Here is a 23,873-nt window from a genome sequence, read left to right on the forward strand (position 1 = left end):
GGAGGTCTCCATTCAATTTCATTTGAGAAATGAACCTAAAACCCTGTGGGTTCTTTCTTTCTTTTCTCTCACAAAACACTAAATCTTTAGGACACAATACAAAAACTCCTAAATTTCCTTCCCTAAATCTTTAGTGGTATTAATAGAGACTCAGGGGAAAGCACTCTTTTATTAATGACAAAATGGTAAATATGTCATGGCCTTTTATTACTGAAAAATTCAATCAATGAGGTAATAATGGTGTAGCAATGACATAATACCAACATGACATAGCCATGGCATAATACTGAAAAATCTTCCTAGAACATTGCCATCCAGAAGGAATCAAAAAACACCCAAAAGACTAGCCTTAAACCAGAAGAATTTTGTGTCTTTTCTGTTTACTGAGTATCTTACAAGATTTTTGTGAATGCTATACCAGTACACACTAAAAACCTGCATGCGTCACACAAATAATACCTGTCAATAATTTCTCTGTTAACAGAAATAAAACAAGCAGGTTTATAGTTTTGCATTTTGTAGCAAGCAGATCTATGATTTTACTACATTTTCGCTCCTGTACTATCAAAAGCAAAGTCTAAAGGAGTGTGTTCTGCATCTGGAGCAAAGGATGGGTGTGTGCTCTGCGTGATAGCTTTTAGCTTCTGTGGTATTCTTTGAATGATCCCTCAGAGAACATTGCTTCGCCTCCAACAGAAATCAGCTTTCAGCCTCCACCTTTGCCAGTCCTGATAATGTTGGAACACCACACAACCTTTTTAAAATATTATCGTCTCAAATTGCTCAATACATGGAAGCAGATGTTTGGCAACTCAAGTGTGACTTGAAGTTTTATAAAAAACCAATACAGATTTAATTAGTTTTAATTCAAGCTGCAGAAAAGGAAGTGTATGACCACTATTTGTTAAGGTAAATGCAGATATTGCCTCTTTTAATAATAGTTACTACCTCATAACAGGTGAATTAGGGAAAATACATTTTTAATATCAAAGGCTGATGCAAAATGCTGCCCAGGAGTGAATGTGGAGCCATGTGCCAGCAAAGAAACTATTGAGAAGATGTTTATCATATATGTCTGCAAACCACCAGAATACACTGGTGTGCTAAAAAGCAACAGATGCACTGTGTCTTCAGGACTTCTTTGTAGCTCTCACTATCCAAGAACTGGAACTTTGCCAAAAAAAAACCAAACCGTGTCAGAAAGAGAAATGAGAGCAGACATCCAGGGAAGTATTCAGCATATTCATCTATACATGGGGAAAAAGAAAAAAAAGCAGACTTGAAAAAAAAAAAAGAAACACACCCCCCCCCCCCCAAAAAAAACCAAAACAAAAAACCCCTTAAACAACTCCATGGGATGCTAACTTTATTCCTGCAGAGAAGCTGACAACTGGGAAGAAGAGGCCATCTATGTTGAAGTTCTCAAACATTCCTTGAACTGGCTGACCATTTATTCGGAAAGAGATGCTGGGGGCACTCAGGTCCAAACAGCAGCTAATAACATCATCAGTTCTTAATAGATGTTGGTTGGGAGAATTTACTGATCGTGCTACACAACCTGTGGAAGGTAACAGAGACACATTTAGTGAAACTTATGAAAACCACACTGGTTTTCACAGCAGCCTTAAAAAAAGAAAAACATCACTTTAGAGCATAAACACATTAATACACAAATATCTAGCCTATGACACCCAAGACCTGGTTTTAAGCTGGCAATATAGTGAATAGCAGCATACAGTCATATCAATACAGGTCTCATCATTCTGTCTTCAGCCCTTTATTCAAGCCACATCTCCAAACACTCAGCTTAATTCTTGCAAACCAGAATAAATAATAAAATAAATAATAAAATAAATAAATAAATAATAAAACTCAAATACATTTAATGTGAGAATAATTACTGATATCCAAATAAACAGTCAAAACCGAGAAAACTACATTTTATTCCTCACATTACAACCATTAGTACCTAATATGAAATCTAGAATACTTTTCTAAAGAATGCTTCATTATTTAGACAAAGAAAACTATCTCACTTTGAATTATTTATGGAAAATTAGGTACTCCCTGTTAATTGCCACATCATGGTACTCTTCCAAACTTGTGTGAGATTATACCATTCAGTTTCATCATTAAACTCAAACCAGCATTTTTCAGCAATACGCAAAGACAGGTGCATTTTGAAGGCATACATATTCAGAAATATATTTATTTTAATCAGTTTTTATGAATTCTAGAGGATTATCCTATATTACACCAAGTTTACACAAGCACACCTGCTTCCCAAGAGAAACAAGCTATAGAATTCAGAAATAGAAAATGATTGGGTCTGAAATTTACTGCCATCTACAGTACAAAATTTTTCAAAAAACATGGAAGCTGTTTCTGAACATGACTACATTTGTTTTCCAAAATAACTTATGCACTGTCTGCAAGAGATACTTCATGATGCATACTAAGAACAGAGCTCTAACTTTTTAACTAGGGCTGCCAACTTTTGTAAACATGAAAAACTTAACTAGCACTACATTTTCAGGAAGAAGCTGAAGGCATATGGTTTTGTCAGAAGCAGAAATAATGAAATCTCAGTAATTTTTCTACAAGTGAATTTTCACGCACATATCTCCCCAACCCCTGAGGAAAAATAAAATACCAACACTTTCAAAACTCTATATATGAAAAATTACTTTGTGATATTGCCAGATGAAAATACCACAGCTGATAGTTAGAATAAAATAAATCACAGAAAGGAACAATTAATAGCAGGGATAACAAAACACTAAAAAAGCTACCTATGAAGAGTGGATATTTCATTCACTTAAAGAATACTACTTGAGACCAGATGCCTTTTAGACTCTACAATTTTGGCAAATATAGGTTATGGAAATCAATGCATGCAGACTGCTAACAGAAATATGTATTGGTCATTGATGAATATACAGTAGAGCAAACTATCTAAATTCCTTTTCAGGCCCTAGGCTTTAAGGCTCTGAGTTCCACTTCTCCACAACAGGTTATTTCAGGACTGAAGAACCAAATGTAAATTATATGTGATTCTCATACAGGCTTGGTCCAGAACAGAAACTTGGGGACAGAAATTATTGTTGCTATTCATTAATAGAGGAAATGTTTCATGGTAAGAAGATTATTCTTAAAATGCCATTGGAGAGACTTATCAAGATGCAGCCTGGATTGTGGAAGCAGAAAAAGGCCATGATTTTCAACACGCAACAACTTAAAGTTCTTCCATTTTTGAGAGGTATGTACGTATTACACAATATTATCAGTGAAGAAAGAAGACACAAATCTTTTCAAATCTACCAGCCACATCCATAACAGATGAAAAAAATTGCAGTTACATTTGTGGTCTGACCTATTTTTTTCGGCAGGACTTGAGAACCACAAACAGCTGTTCATTTTTTCTGTGTTACATTTCTGACTGAAAAGTTTGCAGTGGGTAAAAAAATAATTTTGATTTTCAGTAATCCTTTGTTTCCTCCCTAAAAGTGACCTTAAATACAAAAGCTGTCTTGGTTAGCTCATTATTTTCAGGTCCTTCTGTAATAATACTTTTTCTGTCACACTCAGTCACGACACTTGTAATGATACCATTAATTATGCATCATTGTTCCAAAGTAATTCTCACTACACACGAGAGGCTAAGTAGCAGCTTCTTTCCTAAGATGCCACTCCAGTTGATATGCTATTATTTATTAATAAAATCCATTGCTATTTTGATTGGAAAGTTCTTTTGAAATGTAAAACTATATTATTTTCCAAGTATCAAGATACAATGCCTCAAAACTGCAAAAACTTTGGATGATGCAGCTGACACACTACATTATCTCTCTTGTCTGCTAAGGTGCTTTAGAAAACCTGGTCATAACTTTATAGTGGAAAGGAGCCTTTCCCAGTTTCCAGGCTGTTCTCTAGTTCACCACTACCCAATAATCTCTCAAAAATCAAAAGGAAAAAAAAAATCTTCTCAGCAAGGTGAAATCACAGTAAAATCTCCTTTCAAGAAGTTCAAGACTGTCCAACTGTAGGACTACCCCTTCTAAATGATATGTGGGAATCTTTTCACAAAAGTCAAAACTTGTAAAAAAGATTAGGTAAAAAGAGAACAAGCTATCATTATTCTGATTTTGCTGAGCTAACCTAGTCTGAAGAGAGAGCAAGGTATTTGTGGAATCAAGAGTAAATAAAAATGCTTTAGATACTGAGTTCAGCTCTCTCTAACATTGGAATCTTCATGCATAAATTATTATTAAACATTTCAAAGATGAGTACTTGAGCAAATATGCAAGCTAGGAATGTGATTCTGCAAGTTTTGCAGTAATCAGTCCTAATGTATGCAAATAAAACATCACAACATGAAAAATATCTTGTTTTAAATGTATGGCAAAAAACATATTTGAAAATCTTCTTCACCTCTAAAGTATTTCTGAACTTCTAAAGAATCATAATAAAAACCTGGCTTGGAGAAAAAAAAAAAAACAAACCAAAAATCAAAAATGAAGAGTCCCGTTACTTAAATCTCTCAAACTGTTCTTATACTACCACAGAGGAATTACAAATCCAGATGACTGTTTGTCATGCTTCAATTTTTGCAGCTTTGAAGTTATAAATAAAATTTTCATAGTTACCATGAACACACAGTTCCCCTATCAACCCACTCCCCCCCAAAATCCCAGGCTGAAATGTAAATTATTAGTCTACCTGCATTACTTCATACAAACCAATTTTTTTTCAATGGACATTGTCGGTTTGAATCGTATTCTGATATAGGGTACTGTTTCTCTATGTTCCAAGTGTTAAGTGAAATAAATGATTCACTTTGCTGCTGTTGAAACAGAATTCACTGGAATTGCAAACACAATTATAATTTAAACAAAAGTAATCAACAACCACAAAATACCCAAGAGAATACCTGACCACAGATGTAGACCATCAAAGCCGTAGGAATATAGGTCATCACCAACTCCATTTCCTCCCCATTCTGCTCCTCCCCCTGGGTAGGGTGAGTAGCCTTCTGTGGAAGCCCAGCCCACTCGCAGGTGAGTTGATTCTGCAGTCACAAAGGGCTCTAGGTGGTCCACCATAAGTTCATAGTACCATTTTCTGTACTGGGCCGAGCCCTCACTAATCCCCAAGAAGATGTTGGGTCGCATGCTTCAATAGAAAGAATAAAAGTGGTTATTAAAATCTTATCTTATGGACAAGATGAACTGCTTTGTATTTTTCACTGACTCAAACTTCAAGCTAGTTTTGTGTGATTAAAGCAACAGAAGTAATTTTACTTCATGGAAACACACGGATTACCAGGTTGGAAAAGACTGTAAGGAGCATCTGGTGCAATCTCTCTTGATAAAAGCACAGTCAGGACAAGATGGCCCAGCACACTGTCCTGCTGAATCTTATACGTGTCCAGTGTTGGGTAATCCACCATTTCCCCAGCAAGATTATTCCAATGAGTGATTCTTCTTATTCTGTTACTATTTTCTCCAATCAGACTTTCCCCAGGAGATACTTGTACCCATTGGCTTTTCCATGTGACTCCTGGCTGCACCTGTTCCTCTAACTTGAAAAATGGAAAAAAGAGGTAGCTTCAGCTCCAATACTTTTCCCTTGCACTCCAAAATCTGTATAGTCCTTCTTGATTCTACCCAGGTTCCAGCTTGCTGTTCCATTTATGTCCCCTTGAGAAGAGTAACAATGGATAGCAATCTCTGCTCTGGACAAGCTGAGGCACCCTCTAGGCAATGTCTTAGACATTAGCTCCCAGAAGGGGGTATATTTAGTTATTTATTCATACATTTTTTTCTGGTGAAAAATGGTCTATACATTTTAAGATAAAAAAATGTATGCTTCAGTAACTGAAACAGTATCCTCACTCAGATGCCAATAGTAATTGGTTTTTGTGTTCAAACAATTAGTAGATGTTAAATCCTGAAAAAAAAGATTACAGCTATTCACCAGTTACCAATGGAAGTGCAGTAAGTACACATTGAAGGTTTAATTTTACATAGCAAACTGCATTCTCTAACACTGATTATCCATTCAAGAGAATAACATTTTAAAAGACACAAAAGTAAAGTCATTGTATTGCAAAATTATCTTGAACCCCTTCCTTCTTTGTTCCAAGTCCTGTATAACTCAGTAATTTGCAGTGATTGTAGAAATCCTTAATATCAATGTGATGCTCCTACTGCTACTGGTTTTACAGTACTTCATAAGACTACTTAAGAGACAAGCTACTACTGTACTTATTCAATATCTAGCTGAAGAGCAATATGTAGAGTCATATCTAAATGTCATGAGGGAGAAAAACAATGAAAGAAACTTACGCTTTTCTAATCTGATTGTGGGGATAATATTGAATATAGACTCTCATACCAAAGAAATCTGTCTCCAGGCAGCCATTTCTGTGTCAGCCTTGTACTAAGAAAAACATTCAATCTTGAATTAAAACCATAGAGCACAGAAGCATCCAAAATCAATACTAGCTATATTTCTTCAGTGGCTGGTTACCCATGTTGCAAAAAATCTTTCAAACTTCCCAAGTGAGTGTATGTAGTCTTCACATTCCTCCACTAGATTGAGTTATTACTTGTATAAATATTTTCTTTCTCCATTCATGATGACTAATCAAAAAAACTATCTCTAAGCTAATCTCAGTGTGATTTCTGGATGAGGGAATGCAGGGGGAGGAAGAAAGGCTGGTATGCGTGGTCAAATACAAGTCAGTGTAAAAGCAAATTCTACTGATCTGGTTGCTTATAAAATAACAAGTTTTATTAGGTAAGACCAATATGCTGTCTTTCTAGAAGCATATGGGTAGTCTTTTGCCAAATGTTTAAGTACAGATACTATTCATATTGTTCCAAGTCAAAAATTTAATGTACTTAAAAACAAAATGTATTTGAGAAATCTATCTTCCAGAAAATTAGTATTATTTGTAAATTATTAGCAAGATCACCAACTGAATGTTTTTAATCTGAACAGAGTAGCACCTTATTATGCTTTTGCCCAGACTTCACTATTTAATCAACCTTATCAGCCAAAGTCCTCTTGTTCAAAAGAGGCTTGTGAATAGAATTTTCCACAAAAAAGTTAAAAAGTTAAAAAGACATATGTTAGAAAGTTCCAGTAATACCTTTGTCAAATATTTTTGGATCAAGATATACATGTCTTTGTCTAACACTAAATTTCTTCAATGGTCTTGGTCTTATTGACTTTTGAATAAAATGTTTTTTCCTTACAACTGCAAGAATAAGAATCTTCTCATTTACACCTTTCTAATGCAAAACAAAATTATGGAACAACTAATTTGCTCTTTGTACCACCTTTTTTGGGAAAGACAAGTCTATGTTCCTTGTATAAGATCCAAAGTCATCCCACAAGCTCAATCACAAATTGCAGAATCACCAAAGCTGGAAAAGACCTCCATGATCATCAACTCCAACCCTTGATCAAGTATCTTCATGACAACTAAACCACAGCACTAAGTACCACGTCACATCATTTCTTGAACACTATCAGGTATGATGACTCCACCACTTCCCTGGGCAGCCTGTTCCAATGCTTAACCACCTCTTCCATGAAAAACATCTTCCTGATGTCCAATCCTCTCCTGCTGCAGCTTGGAGCGATGTCCTCTTGTCCTGTCACTGGTTGCTTGGGAGAAGAGGCTGACCACAGCATCCTTTCACGGAGTTGTAGAGAGTGATAAGGTCTCCCCAGAGCCTACTCTTCTCCAGAGTAAACAAACCAGTTTCCTCAGATCCAGATCTGTGCTTCAGATCCTTCCCCAGCTCCATTGCTGGGAAACACATTTCTCCATTGCTGGGCACTGGACACACTCCAGCACCTCACAGTCCTCCTTGTAGAGAGGGGCCCAAAACTGAACACAGTATTCCAGGTGTGGCCCCACCAATGCCAACTTTAGAGAGACAATCAGTTCCCCAGATCCTTTAGCTTGAAGTAGCCTTCTTATAATATACAGTGTAGGATTTTTATGGTTTTCAGCATCGAGTAAATCTTTTGCACTCTGAATTATAAGTACTATTTCTGTATTTCAATTTTCATTCTCAATCAATGACTGAGACTTTTAAAAATAAACAAGTTTGAGACAGAAGAAGATCCCACAGATCTTCTCACAAGGCCACATTCTTTGGTCTCAGCATCAATTAAAACTCTGGAAAAAGAGTATTTATTATTTACTTAATAATATTTGTAAATTATACTTTACCAATTTAAGATGGTACTAGCTTCATCTTGTTATTAATATCTGCTTGAAAGTAGCTTCTAAAAGTGAAAGGAAGGGTGAAGGCACTCTCTAAATATCCTAGGCAGTGATGAAGGTGTTTGGCACTAAATTCTTAACTTTGACCAAAGATCATAATTTTGACCTCAGAAGATCGTAAATATAAAGGCAATCACAGGACCTTACTTGACAATACTTTGAATGCACAGCTAGATCTAGACCATAATCTTTAGAAAAGACTACAGCTTTGCAGACTTTAAATAGTTTAGGGCAACTATAGGTTGTGACAGCTCTCTCTGAGCCAAGTTTCAAATTTAATCACTATTGCAAAAGGAATTTAAAATCCTAGTAAGAATAACAAATCATAACAAAAGTTTTGGAAGTAAAAGAGATTTTCTGTAGTGACTATTTCTTTTAAGCACAAGTTGGGGATTTTTTCTTTGTTCATAGAGATTTTTTTCTTTTTCTTTGTACCTGCTCACATGGTTGACAAGGCGCGTCTGCAAGAGCAGATCTCTTCCCGGCAGGAGATTATCACAGATTAGATGTTGATTAGACCGCACAGCTACTCCATGACAAACACAGAGGGAACACAAAACATCCAAAACCTGAAAAAAAAAATTCTTTTAATCTTCAATACCTTTTCATTGTCATGGTTAATTACTTCAGGCAATGTAATGCTCTATACCTTGTTAGTGGAAGACATGTAATGGTATGTAATTCATCCAACACAGTGGAATATGGAATATTCTGAAATTCTCCTAACATTAAAACATCCTTTCCACTTCCCTCACAAATTGTTATGATTTTTGCAAAAAGAAGCTAATATTTCTATTTGCTTCTTCAAACTACTTCTATAAATCTTAGGATAAGTTTAATTTCTCATTATCGAAACAGCATTAAAGTATTTGAAATTAACTTCCACACAGAAGAATGAGCTTGCTTTGTTCATCTAAATATACTTGTTTAGTCTTTAGCTACCTTATGGTTTCTTCCATGCTTGTCCAAAAGACAGATGATTGATTTAATATGTCCTTCCTTAATAATGTTGAGAGCTTCTGGGCTTTCTACCAACACACAGTGTAAAACCTCTAGAATTCCTGGGGAAAAAAAAAAAAATTTTTTCAATTGGCATATAATGTCCTAATTGTACATAATAGTTTACAATCTGTTGCTCATGAACATGAAATAGTTCCAAAAATCATTGTATTAATAAAGGAAATTGTAGCACTGCAAACTCCCCTTGATGTGGGAAAAACAGTGATTTTGTCTGATGGTTCTCAGTGAGAACACTCTGGCCCTTCTTTGATCCTAGTGAGGAAGAGAACGTCAGCTGCTACAGATAACCCACACCACCATCACCATTTATCCCCATACTATTTACTGGTTTTTCCAGAGGTCTGAGGGACATAGGCTGTCATCACTAATAAAGAGTAGGGATTACTCAAGGGCTGAAATGTAGAAAAGGTGAAAGACAACAAATAAGTGATAATTTGATTCATCCAATAAACCGGTTTCTAACAAAATGTATTGATTAATATATTTGTAGACAAAATCATGCATATTTAAACAGAAAATGCAGGTGGGTAATGAGGTGGGTAATCACTCCCAAAGTGATTCCATAGCCCTGAAGGTTTAATTGCAAGAAGCCTTAACTATAAATAAAAGAACATACTAAACCTGAATTTGTCTGTGGTATGATCTGTGTTGCAATAGATGTGCACTTCCATTATTCCACCATTCTATGATTCTATGAATACTGAAAGTAACAATATTTTTAAAAAGGAAAGTAACAATATTTTTTAAAAGGATAGAAACCTAAGAGTCATGAGTGCCAACTAAAAGAGCAGATGCTCTATAGCAACATAGCGGTAGCACACTCCACTCAGCCTACCAACTAGATGAGGTCAGGGGCCACTGATCATGGTAAACCTGGGAAGGTTAAAAAAGTCTTACAAAAGGATTCTTAATCTAGAGGTGTAATCTAGAACAAGATCAACAATTTTGTATGTCACAGTGATCTGGGAATTCACAAAAATCACCATTCAAAACTGTCATTCCAAACATGGTAACTGGACATTTGCCACCACTCATTCTAGCAGTGAAACATACTTTATCAATATAAATAGTAATCCAGTACTAAATGACACCCCATAAGTGTGGCAACCATATCCTTGGAATTTTCTGTAGGTAGAGTCATTACCTTTTGTCTTAAAATAGTATACAGGGTTCATTTTGTAGTTTTAACATTTTCAATAACAGAATTAAAAATCCTTTGAAGATGTAAACATTCAATAATCAATGTATGTTATCAATTAGGTCCAGCTGCCCTAGCACCTTCTTGAATTACTATAGCATCTGAATGCTAATTACCAAATATGCTTTGTTCCCTCTGTTTCAGAAAAAAAATCACATGTGAGTGTACAGTGTCTGTTTGGACTGATTCACTTTTAGATTATCTATATTAAAGACAATTAGACTTGTTCCAATTTCATTGGAGTTGCTCAAGGAAGTAAATCAGTAAGCATTTGCAATACAATTAAACAGTGTGATATGCAGAGTTCATAGTAAGGAGAGTGAAAATTTTCTCAATGACTAACAGATGAAAGAAGCATGTATATTCACGACTCCCCTAATGTCATACTGTAGAATAGTAGAATAAAATGCACTTGAAAAAAATCCTTAAAGCCTCATTTAATGAGATTATCTCAGCTGGTAAGAGCATGGTGCTAATAACACCAACTCTGTGGGTTCAGTCCCTGTACAGACCATTTCTGTAAGAGCTGGACACAGTGCTCCTTTTAGGCACCTTTTAACTCAGAACAGTCTGTGAGTCTGTGGGCTCCTGGGCTTTTGTACCCTTATAGTCTGAGCATGCAGAAATCAGAGGGGTCCTTGATTCCTGCTCTGTCTCTGAGTGTCAGCTGCCTGGGCTACAGGTTCCTTTGCTATGCTAAGAGTCAGCAGTTCAAGGCTCTCATCTCACCCTGAGCTCAACCAGCAGCTCAACTGCATGCTGCAAACAACCTCCTGCACTGAACGTATTCCTCAACATTAGATTACTAACTTGCTGTATTCTATTTTTTTACCTATGTTTTAATGCCTATAAAATTATAGTAAGGCTAGTTAATCCCATCTGGAATATACTTCAGAGTGAAAGACTAATCTAATCTTAATTTATGGACTGAAGAGACAGCTGAAGCATTAGCATTGCAGCTGTGTGATATCTCACTTCTAACATGGTCTGCTCTCAGATATATTTCCACTTGAACAGATAGTAATTTTCCTTCTTTTGCTTCAGTGAAGCTTGGGAAATGAATCAATTTGTGATATAATTTGTACAATCAATTCACAGTTGCTGTTTATATGTTTAATGGCTTTGTTCTGTTTTCATAACTCTTTTAGTTCAAGGACAAAAAAAAGTGAAAACAGGAATGTTATAGATAATAGTTGGTAGCATCACATCTTTATTGCAATACATTCAAGAAAATACATGCAGGAGATGTAGCTGACAACTTTAATGTTGAAGGTGAACATTTTGATGTGATTGACAGAATGTGGTTATGGTCTTCCTCATAAACACTTTACCTTAGAAAAAAAACTTATGTTATGAGAATATATGTATCCAAGTATTCTTAGTTTAAAGGTTTAATATAAACCAGTATTTCTCCCTATTGAAAGTCTACCATTGCAAATTGAAACAGTGAATATCCTCAGCCCACCAAGCCAAATAAAGCTTAAAAACTGGCACGCAAGCATCCCACAAAAAATCAGAAAATTACATTTACATACTAAAAGCTAAACCTACTGTGCCTCTCAAGATAACAAAAGCACAGCCTAAATAGCATCTTTTATAACTGACTCCCTCAAAACCAAAAAAAGTCTTTACTATAAAATCAGATTTGGAGAGAAAATGGAAGTTATGTTACCAATACACATGGGGATGGAGAACAAGTGGTCTAGTTCCTAGCAGAAAACTCAGAACAAATGAGTATTGCAAATATTAGTAGATTCAGAGTTCTTGTAGCATGTCAGGAGGTTCACTACTCAGAGCAATTAGTGTCAGAATACTCTGCAGTCTACAGAATGCATCCTCATACCTTACTATACTATCATAAACAATTAAGTTTTTAATTCCCAAATCTTTGTGGTTTGAGATTAAAAATTAAAAAATACGTATGTACATAACAGAAACCATGTAACACAGCACTTTTAGAGCTGTCATAAGAAATTTCATCTTGAACCTCCAAAAGCTGAGCAAAAAGTTTTGCATTATTTCTGAAAGCCCTTACCCTAAGAGCTTCAGATGTTAAAGCTGGTCTTTTAGGAAATAGTTTCATCATTAAGATCTTGTGACATACATTGAAATTAAGCAAGTTGCAATCAAATCCCATGCAAATGCATAATTGTGAGATCTTTCTCCTTAAATTAATGCTGTCACACCAAAGGTGGGGCATAGCAAAAAATAATTTAACTTATGATTTTGACATTTCTCAAATGTTTGTTTCAGTTTAAATTCAGCTACTCAAATGCTCAATAGAGCAAGGAGATCACAGCATCTGCAGAGCAGGTTCCTCAAAAAATAATGTAAACTGAGACAAATTATGTTCAGTTATGACATCTATTCAGGATCACCAACCCCACTGTACCAGCTGCAATACTGCAACAACAGGATAATCTACAGACCTCTAACACCATCCATCAGGATAATCTACAGACCTCTAACTTACACCCATGCTGTAAGCAGCCATCTGTCTGAGTCACCAGCTGAGAACTAAAGGAATGATACAGGCAAAGACTCTCGTGTTCCTGTCGCCTCATCTTTTGAGCTGCTCAAGCATAAACATACCAGGCTGAAAGATATCACGTGCATGCCAGGAGCAGGAAGTAATCCTGCAGCAAAACAGGTCCCCTGCCCTAAGGCCACAGATCTGCAACTAAAACATGGAACAAAACTCTGCAAAAGTACTTCCATAAAACATTGCTGTCTGGAGGGGCTTACATGGGCAAATCCTTCAAAGTCTCTATACCAGTCTCAGCCCCAAGAAAAACTGACTTGTAAACTCTCTGCTTGCCCCAAGAGTTGACAAAGGGAAAACCCTGCAAGAGAAGAAGCATCAGTGTGTAACTGCTCTTTGCAAGTGCAATGAACCACCACAGATGTTGTCAATCAGCTAGTGAATGCCGTGCCAGCTTACCCTCAGCTCTGAGAGGGAGAACGCTCCTGCCACTGACATTTGACAGTATTTTCCCATGTGGTCGGTCAGTTCATCTCAGGAACAGATTTATGGCAAATAAACAAAAGGCCCATGAATGTTTAATCACAAAGCTGAGGGGAATACAAACACCTTGTTTACTATAGGACACATCTGTTCTCATGGCTGCTGCTGATCCATTGAATACAACCAGGGTAAGAAATTTATTAATGTATGCCAAATGGTGACCTGCACTGAGACAACTCCTGGAACTACATGGAATACTAAGCAATAGCAGGGTATTTTTCATTTATTAATGCCACTGTAAAAGGCTGTGCTATGCTTGGGACTTCTTTTTGTAATGTTTACCATTTTCTAATATAAAACAAAGAACTTCTGCAATGGGAGACATACTTCCTTCCTGGCCATAATATTTCAAAGATTCCTGAGCACACCATCCATCTGTGGCAGACACATGATTGAGGAAAGGAAAAATCATATGGGGAATGCAATTTCAGTTCCTGAGGACAACTCTTTATTCAATCATTAAGTTCCTTCCAGTTCATGAAATAACACATGATACTAAACCAAGAAGATGATGGGAATAAGTTACAAATATGTAACACTGTTATTGTAACTATATTTCCCACTGGTTTGACTACAAATCTTCCTGGCCTTGGAACTTACTCTAACATTATTGCAAAAAAGAAGTCTTGAAAGGGTCTCAAGAGGCTACCTTCCAAACCAAACAAATTGTAAAAAGTGCTATATTTAAAGCAAAACAGACATAGCTGCTACTGAAAAAACATTTCTTGTTAAATTTAAATAGAAATTTACACCTCAGGAGCAAAAGACGTGATTCAAAAGGAAATGTATATGTATTATACAGGTAAACACTTTTAGGCAGAACAAATTACATCCATTCCATATTGTTTCTGTTATATTTAGTTTGATGCAAATCTTGAAAAACAAGCAGACTTACAAAAAAGGGAAGATACTAGAACTAGAAAAAAACTTAATACTAACTTACACTATTGAACATCTATTTTATCAAATGCTTTGTTTGTCTGAATTAAAAGGTAACACTACAAGCAATTGATCAAGGAAATGGCAAGACTGCCAGAACTTAAAGTAGAATTACAACTGAAATCAGTATGTAAAAAATGTTACAAATATAAATCTCACTTCATTAACATAATTTACGGTCTCATAATAAGAACTTCATTATAATTAGGCTGAACAAGTATATCACCAACTTTAAAGAATTTAGAAGTGGTCAATAAGGAAGTTAAAATACTATAAAGCATACCAGAAGAGGCTTCCAGTCTTTCTAATCTGCTGATCAACCAATCAAGAGATCCAGAAAATTGAGCACAGTTTTTACGATTTCCTCGAATCAGAGCCGCTATTGGGAAAAGAGACAGAGAGAGCGAGAGAAATTAAATCACAGTTGTAAGTGCATTTAAATTTAAACAATTCCTGTCTTTTCTTGTTAGAAAGGATCCAGTAAAATAGAGTCTTAACCTCTAATTATTGATGTTTAGATTTAAATTTAAATAATATAAGTGACAGAATTCAGCATAAGAAATACCTTTGATATCAAGTTGACCTTTCGGGCACTTGAATTATTTTGGCTCTACAAACATCTCAATAATCCATACAAAATGCTCTACATGAAGAAGCCTGAATTTACACCATAGAGGTCAGCTGCTACTATAGAAACAAGTTTCTGTAAAACAGTGTCTTTGTAATGACAGAAAACTTTGCAAAAGCAGAGCATGAAGCCAACAGCATGGGTGACGAACGCAAATAATTTTCTACTCTTACAATATATTTGTTCAGGAGTAATAAGGAGTAAAACAAGATATATGTCTAGGAACTGTTTGCTGTACTTTTGAAAAGGTTGTAGGGAGGAAGTAACAGCTTTGAATCTGTTTTACCTTCATGCTTTAAGCTGAAGATGGAAGTAGACTGAATCATGTACTGACTTGGTGGGTACAAGTGAACTGAAATGTCCTTGAACACTGCAGGCACCCACAAGCTTGCCCTGTTGTGGATTACATGCATCTGCAGATATGTGCACACACACAGGCTCTCAGAGAAGCCTCTCCTCTACTCTAAGTAAGGACTGAGGCACAAAGATTTCTTTCTGTTCAGTGTGTGGAACAGCACAAACCAGCTTTCTTGAGATTTTTTTCCAGTTCCACCAACAAATTTTTTCAACCTGAAGCTTCTGTGATTATTCCCAGCAGCAGAGACTGTTGGTCCTGCTGAGGCAATGGCCTCTTAAAATCTACATTAAAATCTATACAAATTCACTGTAGTATATTTTACTGTGTTTTTATGCTGCTATATTTATTAAAGGCTAAACTTAGAGTCTCTAGGTCATATATTCATATTTTCATATATTTTACTATGTTTTTATGCTGCTATATTTATAAAAGGCTAAACCTAGAGACTTTCAACACATATATGACATTAAACTATCTGCAAAGAGGAAGAGCAATGTTGGAGCACTGACAGTTCTGTAAACTGGCAGTTTCCTCACCAGTTTTCTGATGAGGAAAATCAAAACCTAATAGCAAAACAAACAAACAAAACCCTTTTTATTGTTGTATTACGTAATAGAAAAAAATATGCACCCTGAAATCTTACACCTCTGAGTAATCATGACCACAGTTATTTGAAAATACTTGGGAATCATAAAGAGGGGAGCATCTTGCTAAAGCACACAGACCAGAACTAAGGAACACCTGTTTCTGACAGTGACTTTTTTATTGGTTACAGGCAAGCCACACAATCTCACTGTGCTTCGGGTAGGAACATAAAATGAAGGCAGTTACAGTTCAGTGCTTAACACGTCACTAAATTTAACTTCATTAACAGTAATGAGACACAGATGGTTTCATAAATGCTGCTTAGCACAAGTTTGTGAAAGGTTAGTATTCACTGGTTAAAGCTGTGCCTTAAATGAGGCACACAGACACTTTAAACTGCAAACAAAAAATAACATCCTACAGTTGCTTTTCTTATTGCCTACTACTGCAAACAAGACCAGCATTCAGTTTTAAAGAAATAAAAACCATGATGTGGTCAGTCAGACATTAACATCACATCACTGCATTTATTCCTGCACGTTCTTTTGTAATGCAAAAGGATCTGGTACAAGTTCACAGCGAATGTATGTATTTGTAATAGAGAATGGACAGATGCTTTAGTTGACATATGTCAATTATTTCAAATTGAAAGACAGTAGACTCAGATTGAATATAAGAAAGTATCTTTTTTCAAGCAGGGAAGCTGGAATAGATGATCTTTAGAGCTTTCTTATGACTCAAACCATTCTATGATATGATTTTTATATGTGATAGTATCCAGTCTCAGCATCTATAAATGCCTGCATTCTTATCACAGTGAAATACAACATAGTGTCAATGACACGACAAAAGACATGAATTCTGGCATTACAGTTTACTTTTATTTCTGTGCAGACTCAAAAAACAAAGTACTGTTTGCTGAAGCAAGACTGAGCAAGCAATATCTATTTGTCATCTAGGTAATTACTGTACAGATCCAGCATTATTCAGAACAGAGCAATGTACAAATTCATCATAGCCAGATCAAAGCCAAGCTTCCTGAGCATTAGCTGCCAGAAGACAATGCAGTTAGAGAAGTAACATCAGAGGGCAGGAGGGGCACAAAGACTGGGAAGTCAACAAAACTTGTGTTTTGTTCTCATCACAAGTCCATGGAAGCAATACTATGTACAAAACAGGCAGACTCCTCAGAAGGAACTTTCTAGCCTTGCTAATTGGAAATCAAGCCACTACTTCCTTCTCTCTGCACTGTGCTAAATGTAACAAGAGAGTAACTAAACTGTAACAAAAAAAAAATTCAACTCTACCCTACATGTGTGAATAACCAAAGACAGAATTTTAGACTCCATTATCTACCACCTATACTCCAAAAGGTCATCATTTCATTTCATGGAGATGCTCAGTCTCTGGACCTAGTTTGGATACTTTAGAGTGTTTATAATTCCTGACATAACTCCTTTAATTGATTGTTAGTACATAAAATAACTGCAAATGCAAAATTCTTACTTAAGTTGTATTCTAAGTTTCTACACTGTGGAAATTCTTCTGTATTACAACAGTTATGTAATTCTTTCCTTTTTTGAGCTAAAAATATCCAAATAATCAATGATATGTCTTACCTAGTAATTCATACAAAGAATTCAGAATAGATTTCCATGCTTCTCCAGCCTCCTTCCCAGCTACATCTGCAAAGTGAGCTGCACTGCTGTATACATTCAAGCGATCAATACATTCAAGAACAAGATTGATCATACCCTAAAAATGAAAGAGTTATTATCATCAGAGGAAAAAAAAGTAGTTTTAGATGCAAACACAGAAGATTTTCAAAAATCTAAGAAAACAAAACATGAAAGACGAGATATGTGAAACACAAGAGTATGTGCATGAAATCAAACAAGCAATCCCCACAGAAAATTTTCCTTGATGGAGGTAATAAACATCTGCCATTTAGGATGGTCAAATTAAAACAAAAATAAACAGTATTACTGTTATAACTTCAGGCAAGGTTTTATTCTGGAGGATGTTTAAGCATCTGACAAAGTATAGGCAACTATTATTGCCAGAGAAATAACATATAATTTTAGACAAAATACTTAAAGAATGCTTAGCAAACCAAAGCATCCTTCTACATCAAGAGATGATAACAGAAAAAATTGATTCACACATAAGTAGAAAATTATGGGTAGAGTTCAAGGCACAATCTAATTTTATTTTAAAGTAAAAAAAGCAAGGCTGTAAAGGTATTTCTTCAAATATGCAGGAAAAACAGCAGATCTAGAGAGATTACGAATGTAGCAAATAGTTTGACTATTATAGGATAAAAAAAAAACCCACTGCAAGCATAATCCATATTAGACATCAACACTACAGATACTGTGAAAGTATACTTGCAGACAATGTAGTAGAAAATCAGGAGTAAAACTGAGACAAGTACCTCTTCTTGGAAGAGGTTCTGGCGATTCTTCAGTGCTCGGAGCCTGTTTTGTTTGTTTTCATGCTCCAAATGTTCATCAGGGGGGTGAAAGTATCCAATCAAGTCCTGAAGGCTCAGACTGACTGACTCGATTGGCAAATCAATGGTGGAAGACTTCACTTTCTTGCTGAGAGAATCAAGGCCCCTGCAAGAAGATGGAAGATACAAACCCTGAGAACTGAAAATTAATTTACTTCATCATTTAAACTCTTTATTTATTTAAAAGCAAAGATTGTTTAGATGCCAAAGCTCATTTTCTTTCAGCAACTTGTCAAAAATTCTTCATATCTGCCCATTCTCCATTTAACAACCTAGTACTTCCTTCCCATATAAAAAGTGAAAGCATGAAAAATGGTATTTCTGGTAATATTTTTTCAAATCCAAAAAACACATTTTAATATCCTACCTACGGATACAGCAGTTTCAGAGACAGAGCAAAAGATGAAGAGAAATTTGTAAACGAGTACAAAACATCATGAAACTGGAAAGGATGCAAGTTAAAGAGATCAGTCCTGCGGTGCTGTGGAGAGTCCAGATTGCCCATGGAGGCTCTCAAACACATCTCTAACCTGTTCTTAAGGCCTTTTCAGTGTGGAAAGACGCAGCACCTCTACACACTCTGTCTCAGCACTTCATTAGCCTTTTTGTTTCCCTGATATCCAATTCAAGCTTGGCCTTGCTGAAGTCTGTGAACATTCTCTCTTAGAAGTGGCGGGCTGACTATTCTCATTCAGGTTTCACCTGCCCCTTGCTCAGCTGAATCCCCTTTGCAAATAATGCAAAGTTGCAAAAGGATAGCTACAAAAGTTATCTTTAAAACTTAATTTTTTATCATGACCATGTTATCCAAAGCACAATTTTTCTACTGACTTCATGAGGAAGAACTGGAGCATACACATAAAAGAATAATTTTCATCCTCTACAATTGAGCTTTTTATTCTTGAAGTAACATCCTGCCAAAACTGCTAAACACTGCCTTGGACACCCTGTGCACTTCACAAAAGTCTCCACTGTAATTTAGCAATATCTTGATTTGTGAAACCTTATCATTAAATTGCCTTTCTCTGCCTTTATCTTTTATAGCATTCTTAGAAGCTTCTATGAAGGTGTATTATTTACAAAGTGACCTACGGCTTACATTTCCTTTGTATTTCAAATGTCATACTGTACACAATTCTCCTGATGGGTGATTTGGTCTGTTTTTTTTTAAGTACCTTGTTATACGCTTTTCAACAAATTGATATGTCTGGGTCTTTGTCTGTGCCCTTATTTAGGACATGTTTGCTTCAGGTCACCATCTCCCACATTGCATTTTTCTTATGGCAAATGAGTTCTTATGAAATTCTTATCATTCCATACAGTTTTACTGCATATCATTCTTTTTCTAATGCAAGCTACACTGATGAAAGGGCCTTTCATCAATTACTGAAATCAAAAGCATTTGAGAATTAACATTTTTTCAGCATTATTTAGGAATAGGAAGATAAATGCAAATTGCATACATCTGACAGGATTTTTAAATGCCTAATCACTATAAAATACATTACAATATTTTTCACGTTTCAAAATATTAAAGAAACAAGTAGCATTAAAAGCGAAAAATAAGCAAAATGTAATGTGCTGGCAGAAAGAAGGAATCATTTTAAATAAAAATTCTTCTTGATACTATGAATTTCTTCAGTATATTTTTGTTTTTTATAGATCTGCAGTTACACAGTTATCTCACTCTTCCAGGTTTTTCAAGGAAGATCACCTTTAAAACTGTACTTAGAAAAGAAAAAGCTAATTTATGCATCACATGACTTAAAGCAAATTTTGGCTGGGAAAAACCTCTTTATGGTTTGTTTGTATTTTCAGTATGTTTATGCATTTAAATCAAGATTGAGCCATAAATTCATTTTAGAAGATAGAGAAAAAAAAAATTGACCAGTATCTGTCGAGGTGCTTATCTGCTGATAACACAAAGAATTGACATAAAGTCCCGTTTGAGAAGCACTGATATATTTTTTCTGAAAGATAAATTGTTCTCTGTTGTGTTAATGGCAACTTTGAATAAAACTGAACAGAAAAAAAGTGATGAACAGATAATTTTAAAAACACACCTTATGAACCTGTTGAAAAGGAAGACTGTACTACGGATGACACGTGCTGTACGGGATTCTTCATTCTGAGATCTGGACAGTGTTAAACCATCATCCATGTGCCCTTCATGGTGCATTATTGCCTGAAAACAAAAGCAAGAAGCAGTCACTGCAAAATGAGACATTAAATAAGTAGTCTGAAAACTCACATAGGAAGGCAAACTGGGAAATTATGAAGTCACATACAAAAATAACAATTTTATTAAAAACAGATAATTCCATGGTTTTGTTTCTCATGTCCAAGGATGCACCTGTACTGAGCCAGCAGGTTCAGTGCCATAATAATTTCAAAGTTACAGCTTTTGCAAACAACATGCTTTATTAAAAAAAAAAAAAATCATCTAAGGGGTTTTTGTTTGCTCTTTGTTTTTATCAACATTAAAAGCACTTCGCTTACAGGGCAGCAAATCCCTAAAGCAGAAAAGGTCATACAGGTATTCTTTACTGGTCCTCATTTCTAAGGGTGCCACTGCTCTTTTCTAACCATGCTTTGAATCATTTCCAATAACTTACGGTTTTTCATGTCTAGTTATCATGGCTCTAATGGATTGGATGGTTCAATCCAATCCACATAAATATTTTAAACTTCTGTTCTGTGTAGTTCTGCTATCTAAAATAGACATGGAAACCACTACAGTGTTAAGTTGCAAAAGAATCTTTTCCCTACTTTATGATGCTGAGCTAGCATTCAGCTTGGCTGTGATTATTCTATAAAGAAAGAAATCCCTCAGGACTCAAGACTTGAACATTCTAGCCCAAAAGTTAATACACTTGCAATGTGGAAAAAAAAACTTTCAACTAAAAGCGTCCTCAGTCCAAACTACATTGAAGAAAGGAACCTTAGCATATTCTACACACAGTTTCTCATATTTTAGTTTGAAATCAAATATATCCAGATTTATCACTATTTGTGAGATAATATGTACAGGTTAACACATGGACTTTATCAGGTCTTCAGTTTGAGAATTCAGTACAGCACTTAACTTTTCAATATGTGACTGAAAAACCCCAATCTTTCATCTGGCAAGCATGCTTAAAATACTTGAAATTCAGGAATTAGCTCGCTCACGTCGCTCCCTTAATTTCCCAACCCCACAGCCCCCACCCACCCTATGAGTGAATGAAATGCATTCCTGTTTACAGCCTTACCTTTCGCTGCAGAGAACCCATCCTTACAGACTTTGCATCAGCAGACTGGTACGTGAGCCACAAGCCTGTATCTACATGTTGTATGAAGCATATTGAATCGCCATACTTTATTTCGGGTGCTCCCATTCCATCCACCTCCTTTCTTGTCCCTATGTCCAACTTTTCCTGATGAAGAAAAGAATGTTTACACATTTTTTTATAATCAAGCTGTTAATAGTTGCATTAAAAAAATTAAATATTAGGAAATTATCCAGAACAGGACCTGAAAGAATATTAGAGATCGTTCTTTAAAGTTATTACTAAAAAATGGGAAAGTGTAACTTTTAGACTTTAAACTTTAAACACAAAGAGAAATCTCATTAAAAACCCAGCCTGTTATACTTGAAAGGCTGTGTGCATTCATTTCACCTGCACAGGAAAGAACTAGGATCATAATTGACAGTACATGTCGTTATTGAAACGTAAGAGCTTGCAAAACGACCCCAGATATATTGACTCCCCTAGATGTACAAGGTATTAACCTCCACAAGCTTTTCTTGGGCTTTTGGGGTTTTTTCCAGCCTGGAAAAGATGAGCTTCATCCAACAATCACTGAGAGATGGCCTTTAACTTGTCCCTGCCCAACAAGGGGCTCAGTACTTCCTGAAAAAAGCAATCCATTTCTGCATGATCGACCTGCAAAGTATTAATGGCATGACAGCACGTCATTCCAGCTGGTGTCTTGTGGAAACAGAAGTTGTTTCAGGAGAGGAAATGTAGTATCCCAAATAGTTTTTTGCTTAGCTCTCCTAAGCAAAAACCGCTTCTGAACAGACTTGTATGGACAAACAGCCCATGCATCCTGCTTCCTGGCAGATCATCCATTTATTTTCTCCAAACACATAAAGTTAAACTGACAGATTTACCTTCTTGGCTGTACATTCTGTATGCAACATGACCCCCTTAACCAGTTACAGCTTCAACATTCTGGGCTTCTCCTGATCAGCAGGAGATGACCAGCAACTTCCTGCAGCTACTCAGAGTAATGTTCCAAATAGTGTGACAAAAACAACTTCTTGTTCTACCTGTCTACCATTAGGTAAGACCAGAAGAATGATTACTTCATACACATGTGCCCTGAAAATGTGGAAAGACAGTTTCACATAAAAGTTGAGAAAGACTGGGGTTTGTATACAAACAGACAGCAATCTCTAATTTAAAGGTTTTTTTAAAGCATTTTTTAAGTAAAGAGAAATGTCCTGTTACTAGATTTTCAGCCTACAGTCATGAAGGCATTTTGAAGCAATTGAAAAAAAAAAGTACAATGATACGGAGGTGAAATTCTTATGATTCCCTTTCATAATATTAAATTTTCAGATATAATGTATTCACCAATTCAGTTTGTTTTCTGATTGTTTCTGGTTACAGATGTTAATTTCACTACCTAGTAAATGACTTTCAGCACCTCTTAAGTGCTGAAATTCTTATTAAAATCTTGTCCATTGATACATGGTAGTAATTGATTTATTAATAATCTGATGCCAATTAGAGTTATTGCATGCCTCTATTTCCTTATTAACCTATTATTTTCTCATATAATTTCTCTAAATGTTGTATTCAATTCTTTCAAAAGCTAGCACAAATAACCTGAATGAGGTAACAGTTGGAAATTGAAAAGCTACTTATAATATGGCATTGCAAACAAATGATGATACAGGAAAAAATAAATTAGATCCTGATCTAGCTCCAGTTTTTTGAATTCTCTTTATCTAGAAAATGTAGAAGCAAAGTATGTGTTCACAGTAAGATTTTCTTTTTCTCAGGTCTCACAATTAATTTCTTTAGATGTGAATACAAGAATTCACAAATTTTCTCAGAAAGCACTGTAAATAAAATGAGGGATTATTAATTTAACATATTTTTGCGTTCTTTGTTAAAAATCTACTGGCTGCAACAGAAAGTGAAGGGGGTTGATACTGAAATCTTCATTCCAATTAGAATTAAATTTAATTGGCATAAAAATTGCAGTGCCAACAATTTGTCAAAGAACATCTCTGTTCTCACTGATTTATC

General features: G+C 35.6%; 1 protein-coding gene across 6 annotated transcripts in view; it reads right to left on the bottom strand.

The window, feature by feature from the left end:
• Positions 1-23,873, bottom strand: part of RYR2 (ryanodine receptor 2) — a 377,699-nt gene that overhangs the window by 164,464 nt on the left and 189,362 nt on the right. For all 6 annotated transcript variants that reach the window (XM_084203478.1, XM_084203479.1, XM_084203477.1 and 3 more), the window contains 9 exons: positions 21,822-21,986; positions 20,634-20,755; positions 18,493-18,676; positions 17,678-17,813; positions 14,771-14,866; positions 9,248-9,366; positions 8,741-8,874; positions 4,931-5,172; positions 1,366-1,558 (listed from right to left, as the gene is read on the bottom strand). In XM_084203478.1, coding sequence (XP_084059604.1) covers positions 1,366-1,558; positions 4,931-5,172; positions 8,741-8,874; positions 9,248-9,366; positions 14,771-14,866; positions 17,678-17,813; positions 18,493-18,676; positions 20,634-20,755; positions 21,822-21,986 — 1,391 coding nt within the window. The remainder of the gene's footprint in view (positions 1-1,365; positions 1,559-4,930; positions 5,173-8,740; positions 8,875-9,247; positions 9,367-14,770; positions 14,867-17,677; positions 17,814-18,492; positions 18,677-20,633; positions 20,756-21,821; positions 21,987-23,873) is intronic.

The sequence above is a fragment of the Fringilla coelebs genome, assembly GCF_963513975.1.
Source record: "Fringilla coelebs genome assembly, chromosome: 3".
Taxonomy (NCBI): domain Eukaryota; kingdom Metazoa; phylum Chordata; class Aves; order Passeriformes; family Fringillidae; genus Fringilla; species Fringilla coelebs.